The sequence below is a fragment of the Gouania willdenowi genome, unplaced genomic scaffold (assembly GCF_900634775.1).
Source record: "Gouania willdenowi unplaced genomic scaffold, fGouWil2.1 scaffold_9_arrow_ctg1, whole genome shotgun sequence".
NCBI lineage: Eukaryota > Metazoa > Chordata > Actinopteri > Blenniiformes > Gobiesocidae > Gouania > Gouania willdenowi.
Window position 1 is genome coordinate 1 of NW_021145265.1, and position 8,420 is coordinate 8,420.

General features: G+C 36.8%; 1 protein-coding gene across 1 annotated transcript; it reads right to left on the reverse strand.

Moving 5' to 3' along the window:
* Positions 1–7,176: 7,176 nt before the first annotated feature.
* On the reverse strand, positions 7,177–7,985 carry LOC114461136 (lymphoid enhancer-binding factor 1-like). The gene is made up of 4 exons (XM_028442979.1): positions 7,793–7,985; positions 7,512–7,656; positions 7,322–7,429; positions 7,177–7,230 (listed from the first exon to the last, which is right to left on the reverse strand). Exons 1-4 carry the CDS (start codon positions 7,819–7,821, stop codon positions 7,177–7,179), a joined length of 336 nt encoding a protein of 111 aa, XP_028298780.1. The 5' UTR covers positions 7,822–7,985.
* Positions 7,986–8,420: the final 435 nt, after the last annotated feature.

The window sequence follows — 8,420 nt, forward strand, 5'->3', positions numbered from 1 at the left end:
GGTTCTCAGCTTCAGGCAAGGCGTCCATAATTTGGGTGAAGAATGTAATGAAAGCCCTGCTTCGGACAACAAATGTAATAAAGTGCAGAGAACAGGAGCTCATCACAGATCACACACTGGATTTATTTTATATAAACAATGGTTAACTTTGTATATATTGTATATAGCATTGAGTATGACTTCCTATTATTAATACTATTATTGTTTTTATAACAATCAACTCTATGCTTTATGTTGAGTTTTCATTTATTTTTATTATATATATATTATTTAGAACAGCCCACGCAGTTCTAACTGAGCAGTTTACAGCTGGTTTAATAAAAGGTAAAGAGCTCAATGTGTCACTGTTACCTGTGATGTTTTTGATTTGTTTTTAAAACAGCAATTCGTCAAAAATATTTTGTCAAACGTGGGACTCGAACCCACGTTTGTAGAAAAGCTCCGGAAATGTATCAATAGTCCTGGGGGCTATGGCTACGTTAACGTACCTTTAGACACTTTCAACAAAGAAATGCTGTGAAAACAGTGTATCTAGATGCATCGATAGTCTATATAATTGTAATTGAATCGTGAGGTACCTAAAGATTCCCAGCCCTATTGATCTCTGTTGAAATACAGTAAAAAGGTTAAAAAAAAAAAAACTAAAAAAAACTTGGGGATCATAGGTTGATAATTTTAATGTCAAGTTTGTTTTTGAGTGTTTATTACACATCCAGGTTCATAATTGCAGAGATTTCACAAGTTTTTGTTTGGTTTTTTTGGCGAACCATTTTGTATTTGATCACCTAAAATGATGATGTTTGGTTTAGTTTATGAAAAATCAAACTAGTGTTTAAAATTCGTCAAGACAGTTTAGCATAAAAGCTGTGTATTATTCACTCAAACAGCCAAACTTAGGTCACAAAACAAAGTATCGGTCAAAAATACAAAACGAAAATATTCTTTGTAACACTTTCGCTCGAAAATGTACATTAGCAATGTTTTTACAATTACTGCATCCTAATAGAGAGAGTCAGTTTGTAATAATGCTGGCCTAAATCCTAAAAGTCTGGTGTTTTTGACTATGACACTTTCGGTTTACCGCAAATGACGTCACTGGCATCGCCCTGAGCGTGTGGTGTCTCAACATGACCTCCGCCACGGAGCTCAGTCCACTCGCAGTTAGTCACAGAGAAATGTGGAAATGTCTGAATAACAGATTACACTTACTGGTTATAGAGGGGAAATAAATAACGCAAACCAGCACAGCAACACTGGACAGGCCTGACGCCATGGCGCCTCCCTGCGTCCTGGAATCAGAAGAGAAAAAAATCGGTGGATCCTCGGCGGTGAGGAGGAAGTAGGGCTGAGTTACATTAAAGACACAACTGTTCCACCAGAGTTGCGACAAGGGAAGTCCAAAATGCTCGACCGTGATTCACGGAAGACAGAATTTGTTCCCGGAAATTAGTGGCGGGCCATTCGAATCCATTGATTCCTCGTGACATAACTGGGATTTTCGGTCATTTGTCATCAATAACTGCATTGATTGACAATATTTATACAGTACACCTCCATATGTATGTGTATATACAATATATGTTTGTTGTTTTTTTTTCCTAACGTAAATTGTATTAATGAAAATTGTGTAAACAGCTTACCTGCTTTTTTGACATAGTTAAGGACAACATTAATTCGGTTTAAAAAATGTGTTAATATGTATTGTGTACAGGATGTATACAACGTTTTTATTATGTTCATACATATATAAAAATAGACATTAGATTGTTTCTTACTATTCACTTATGTACCAAGATAAATTCATTAAATAAATGTCTAACTAAGTCAGAAACATTCATAACTTGTCATGCAGTTTGCTGTGCTGTATGGGGATGCTCCACTCGTTCTGAAAAAGAAGAGGAAAATGTATGGCTTCAGGCTGGCCTTAGCGGTGCATTCAAGGGCACTCGTTAAAGTGATGTTTGTTGTAACTGCCAGCGTTGTATGCACTATGCAGTGCGAGCGGGAAGAGGAGAAATCTATATCGTCTATATCGTTACTTTTTTCGATATTCATATCTTGAAAGTTCATATCTAGATATAGATACGATAACGATATATCGTTCAGCCCTACTCCATACTTTTATTTGTTGGTTTTCAAGTTGATTTCCTCAGTTTGGCTCTTGTGTGTGTGTGGCCTGTTATTTGAAGGTGATAAATCACTCTGTTATACATTTTATTTAAGTAAGCAGAGGAGTAAAGAGTACTGATATATCCTACTCAAATAGAAGTACTGATCGAAATTGTACAAGTACAAGTACATGTAAGTCATACATAATTAAAAAATCAAGTATAATTAAAATAAGCTTAATTAAATATTACAGTAAAGGTTACTTGTTACTTTCATCCCCACGTTTATTTTTGGTGATAAATCTTACCACGGTTCCCTTGCATACAGTAAACATCTCATGTATGAATTTAAAAAGGAAGAAAACCTAATCTTGCACATTTGGAACTTAATTACTAAATACCTTCATCTAATGCTGTTTTGGCACAGTGCATTACGTTTAATCTGGTTGGTCGGCTATGATGTGATGCATTTGATTGTTGTCTGGTCATTTCATTTTTTGTAGTTTCACAATGTCTGTTAATCACTTAAAAAGTACATGTACCATAAAAGCAACTCAATTCCAGTAACGTGAGTATTTGTAAATCTGTTACTTTCACCTTTAGTGGTTAGTGATGGTGGACGTATTATTTGCTTAAATACTTAACTTAAAAAGGGGTAGTTAGACATGTGTAGAAACAGGTGGTGTGTGTCTGTGAGTTCACGTTTGGATTTTTAAATAAAAAACTTAAATATTTAATTTGACCTTTTATTTACAAAACGTGTGATTTACAATAGAAGAGAGAGAAAGTCCAGTAGGTGCTGTTGGTGCCGCTGATGGTGATTAATGTAGGGTTGTTGAGTGGTGTCCATGTTTTCTGATTCCTGTCTGATGGATGCTGGGGTGATTATTTCTTTTTCTCCTCACGAACTTTGGGCGACAGTCGTTTTTTCTTGTGTCTCTAAAATCAAACATAAAACTTTTCGTCAGCTGATAAAACACTTTCACCGTCATCTTTAAGGTTGCTGTGTCAACATGTATGTGGACTTACATAGTTGATTTTATTACTCCAGTCGGGGTTCGCAAATAAGTGCAGGAGAGAATCCACTCTGGCCTCTTCAACATATACTTCTCTTTGTTCTGGTGACAACAATTTCCACTGTAGAAAAGCATCAGTCACACACACTTAGGACCAGAGTTTAAAGATCACAGATGATTCCTGGAAGAACAAATTAACTTACCCGTTGACCGAGGTGTTTGTTCACCACAGCACTCGTCCTCGTGCCCAACTCCGCCTCCGCAGATGCCCTGTTCTTTTTTAGGAAGTGCATGAAAGCGTTGAGGGGCTTTTAACATACGGCTTGTCTGTCACCTTTTCCTTCCTTCTGAGAGAACAAATCACAAATACACAGTGTAAAAGCATGGTCACGAGTCAGTCACAAGACATACTTATTGTGCATCCTGCATGTGGACGACATTAGGAACAGGGGGGACATTTATGGTCCCTGGATTTTGTGGTTACCGGTTCTCAGCTTCAGGCAAGGCGTCCATAATTTGGGTGAAGTGTGTCTGGCCCTGAAGTTTTTTGGTAGCATAAGCGTGATCATGAAGGACTGTGGCAAGATGATTCTGTTGGACCCCGTATTGGCCACCAATTACGGCTGTTTGGTCCTGAAAGTGTTGGGCACAGTCACATTATTAAGTAGATAATTCTACAGAAGAACAGAAAGGGTCAAGATTTTTACCTCCTCAATACACTCCTGCCGTTCTTGCTCCTCAAAAAAATCAAAATCAAAAATGTCCTCCAGGATCTGAGGGAGGGAAGAGGATCAGTGAGCAGATCAGTGACATCATGTATTAGTAACAGGGTAATGTAAGCATTAGATCAGTGATATTTACAAGCATTTTACATGAATCATGCAGAGAACCACAATATTGGCATCAATTATCCAAAGTTAGAGAAAGAACTATTGAACCAAAGCCTCATCTTTAAAGAGTACCTCACCCCAAAAGCACTTTTTTTGCTGAATACATATGTATTTTGGTACTAAGTAGTGTTGTTGATTGATCCTGGTACAACTCTCAACATTTTAGTCAAAGTATTTCAATTTGTCGTATTTTGTTGTAAATGTCGGAGTGACTGCCCTCAATGTGTTAAAAACCCACTATTACAATTGATTTTTACTATTGGCAGAGAACAAGATCATGTGATGTTTTGGCACCATCTTGCATCACAACAAGCACTGTTAGTAACTCAGACGCAGTGTTTACATGATAGATGCTCCGTCGGTTGCGTGTCGGGATGAAACAGCGACCGACCAAACTGTCCTTGGAACTTCTGTTTTTCAACAAATCTATTTGTTTTTTGTTGTTTTTTTCATTTTTGATATTTTATTGTGAGTATTAGTTATTGTGAGCCCTTTATCATATTTCATTTCATATTGTGAGTTCACCATTTTCTTATACCTTTAACTTCTACCAATATAAATTCACTGATAAAATAATGACACAGGAATATAGAGCATAATTTGTGTATCATGATGTCTTACGTCATTAGAAACTGGCTTTTGAACATCAGGAGAAGATTGACTTGGGGGGTTGTTAACCACATCTGAACCCTCAGAATGGAGACGATTCCAGTCCTCTTTATTCCACTTCATCTTGATATTTGGGCTGATGTGAAACAAAGCAAAGGAAATAAATCAGCTGCTGAGGCTCATGCACAGCAACAACACCTTGCAGAGACCTTCAACTAAACTTAAACTAAACTATTCAATGTATCTGTTCCATTATGTCTAACAGTGACATGCTGCCTCTCCCTCTGCAGTGTGTTCTTATTTGGCTCATATTTAGTTTCTTTACAGTAAACATGATACAAACAGAAACATTGACACACACTAACTGGGATCTATTGCAGTGTAATAATTCACACACTAACCAAGGTTCAATAATAACATGGTTGACTGCTAAACAGCTGCTCATGAAAGACATCTCAATGATATCAATAATGGTTACATTGCATTCCTCTGTATTGATCATTTCTAAGATGTTTATGTAGAAACTATTAGAAGCAGGCCACTGTCACATAAGTTTGGAAGCATAATCTCACATTAAAATCTCTTACTTTGAGTTGTTTGAAAAAAGTCGTCTGAAAGCTGTTTTGCAAACTTTTGGTGCAGATAAAACACAAAGTTTTCTCAAAATCAAATAGCAATGGAGAATATTAAGGGAGATTCATTTATGTTGAAATAACTGAAGAATGAAGGTTTTCTATGCTGGAGATGAAAGTCAGCTGCACTTCAAAGGCAAGTTGGTTTGTTTGTGCAGGTTGCTATGGAGCACATAAAAATGGAACACTTGGTTTCTATAACGATCTGTTACAAGTGACTCAATAGTCTCAGGTCATCTACGTACAGTGCCTACCCTAAAATGCATCAAATATAATTAAAAAAAGGGTTTATCAGTGCAGAAAGGCATTTCAATGTGATGGGGAAGTGGCAGAAATGGGAGTAATTTCGCAAAAATGCATTAAAAGGAGCAAAAATATGTCAAGAAAAAGTGATAAAAGGTTAAAATATGGAAAGTTTGACGTAGCTGCAGAAAAGGGTAAAAATAAGCCAAAATGGCCTCAAATTGTTTAAAAAAAATGACTTAACTTGTGCAGATATTTTAATCATCCTCGGCACATTTTAATGACTTACTTATGTTTGGCTTCCATTCAGCTACAATAACATGTACGTGCTGAATGATGTTAATCAAATGAGTCGTTAGCTGTTGATGAATAAAGCCGATGAGCTGTGGCAAACAAGACATCTCTATAAGTGACAAAAGTATCTAAAACAGAGGTATAGCTGTGGCCTCACAGATCAATAAACCAATGATCAGCAAAAAAAGATGGAAAAGGTTGAAACTGTTGCTCGAAACTTTGTTTTGATGTCCACTGTAAACATTTGGTTTATTGACATTGTTGGAAAAGTTTGGCGCATTGCATTGTGGGATGTGGTATCCCGGCATAGACGAATGCATAGAAGGGTTTTTACTTGAAGTATCACTTTTTGATTTATTTAGAATTTGATAGAAACTGCACTTTTTCTTTAATTTGTTGGGTTTTGTGTTGTAACTAGTAAAACTCCTGTAGACTGTTTTAACAGTGTGAATATTCCTTATGTTCAGTGTCCCTGTTGTGATATTCTGTATTATCTCAACTAAAAATAGCTCCATACTTTTATTTGTTGGTTTTCAAGTTGATTTCCTCAGTTTGGCTCTTGTGTGTGTGTGGCCTGTTATTTGAAGGTGATAAATCACTCTGTTATACATTTTATTTAAGTAAGCAGAGGAGTAAAGAGTACTGATATATCCTACTCAAATAGAAGTACTGATCGAAATTGTACAAGTACATGTAAGTCATACATAATTAAAAAATCAAGTATAATTAAAAACAAGCTTAATTAAATTTTACAGTAAAGGTTACTTGTTACTTTCATCCCCACGTTTATTTTTGGTGATAAATCTTACCACGGTTCCCTTGCATACAGTAAACATCTCATGTATAAATTTAAAAAGGAAGAAACCTAATCTTGCACATTTGGAACTTAATTACTAAATACCTTCATCTAATGCTGTTTTGGCACAGTGCATTACGTTTAATCTGGTTGGTCGGCTATGATGTGATGCATTTGATTGTTGTTTGGTCATTTCATTTTTTGTAGTTTCACAATGTCTGTTAATCATTTAAAAAGTACATGTACCATAAAAGCAACTCAATTCCAGTAACGTGAGTATTTGTAAATCTGTTACTTTCACCTTTAGTGGTTAGTGATGGTGGACGTATTATTTGCTTAAATACTTAACTTAAAAAGGGGTAGTTAGACATGTGTAGAAACAGGTGGTGTGTGTCTCTGAGTTCACGTTTGTATTTTTAAATAAAAAACTTAAATATTTAATTTGACATTTTATTTACAAAACGTGTGATTTACAATAGAAGAGAGAGAAAGTCCAGTAGGTGCTGTTGGTGCCGCTGATGGTGATTAATGTAGGGTTGTTGAGTGGTGTCCATGTTTTCTGATTCCTGTCTGATGATGCTGGGGTGATTATTTCTTTTTCTCCTCACGAACTTTGGGCGACAGTCGTTTTTTCTTGTGTCTCTAAAATCAAACATAAAACTTTTCGTCAGCTGATAAAACACTTTCACCGTCATCTTTAAGGTTGCTGTGGTCAACATGTATGTGGACTTACATAGTTGATTTTATTACTCCAGTTGGGGTTCGCAAATAAGTGCAGGAGAGAATCCACTCTGGCCTCTTCAACATATACTTCTCTTTGTTCTGGTGACAACAATTTCCACTGTAGAAAAGCATCAGTCACACACACTTAGGACCAGAGTTTAAAGATCACAGATGATTCCTGGAAGAACAAATTAACTTACCCGTTGACCGAGGTGTTTATTCACCACAGCACTCGTCCTCGTGCCCAACTCCGCCTCCGCAGATGCCCTGTTCTTTTTTAGGAAGTGCATGAAAGCGTTGAGGGGCTTTTTAACATACGGCTTGTCTGTCACCTTTTCCTTCCTTCTGAGAGAACAAATCACAAATACACAGTGTAAAAGCATGGTCACGAGTCAGTCACAAGACATACATATTGTGCATCCTGCATGTGGACGACATTAGGAACAGGGGGACATTTATGGTCCCTGGATTTTGTGGTTACCGGTACTCAGCTTCAGGCAAGGCGTCCATAATTTGGGTGAAGTGTGTCTGGCCCTGAAGTTTTTTGGTAGCATAAGCGTGATCATGAAGGACTGTGGCAAGATGATTCTGTTGGACCCCGTATTGGCCACCAATTACGGCTGTTTGGTCCTGAAAGTGTTGGGCACAGTCACATTATTAAGTAGATAATTCTACAGAAGAACAGAAAGGGTCAAGATTTTTACCTCCTCAATACACTCATGCTGTTCTTACTCTTCAAAAAAATCAAAATCAAAAATGTCCTCCAGGATCTGAGGGAGGAAAGAGGATCAGTGAGCAGATCAGTGACATCATGTATTAGTAACAGGGTAATGTAAGCATTAGATCAGTGATATTCACAAGCATTTTACATGAATCATGCAGAGAACCACAATATTGGCATCAATCATCCAAAGTTAGAGAAAGAACTATTGAACCAAAGCCTCATCTTTAAAGAGTACCTCACCCCAAAAGCACTTTTTCTGCTGAATACATATGTATTTTGGTACTAAGTAGTGTTGTTGATTGATCCTGGTACAACTCTCAACATTTTAGTCAAAGTATTTCAATTTGTTGTATTTTGTTGTAAAATGTCGGAGTGACTGCCCTCA

Coding starts and splice junctions, on each gene's coding strand:
- LOC114461136 (XM_028442979.1), bottom strand. CDS start 7,821: ATGGACGCCTTGCCTGAAGCTGAGTACCG. Junction 7,430..7,511: donor ATAAACACCTCGGTCAACGG/GTAAGTTAATTT, acceptor GCTTTTCTACAG/TGGAAATTGTTGTCACCAGA. Junction 7,231..7,321: donor GGAGTAATAAAATCAACTAT/GTAAGTCCACAT, acceptor GTTTGATTTTAG/AGACACAAGAAAAAACGACT.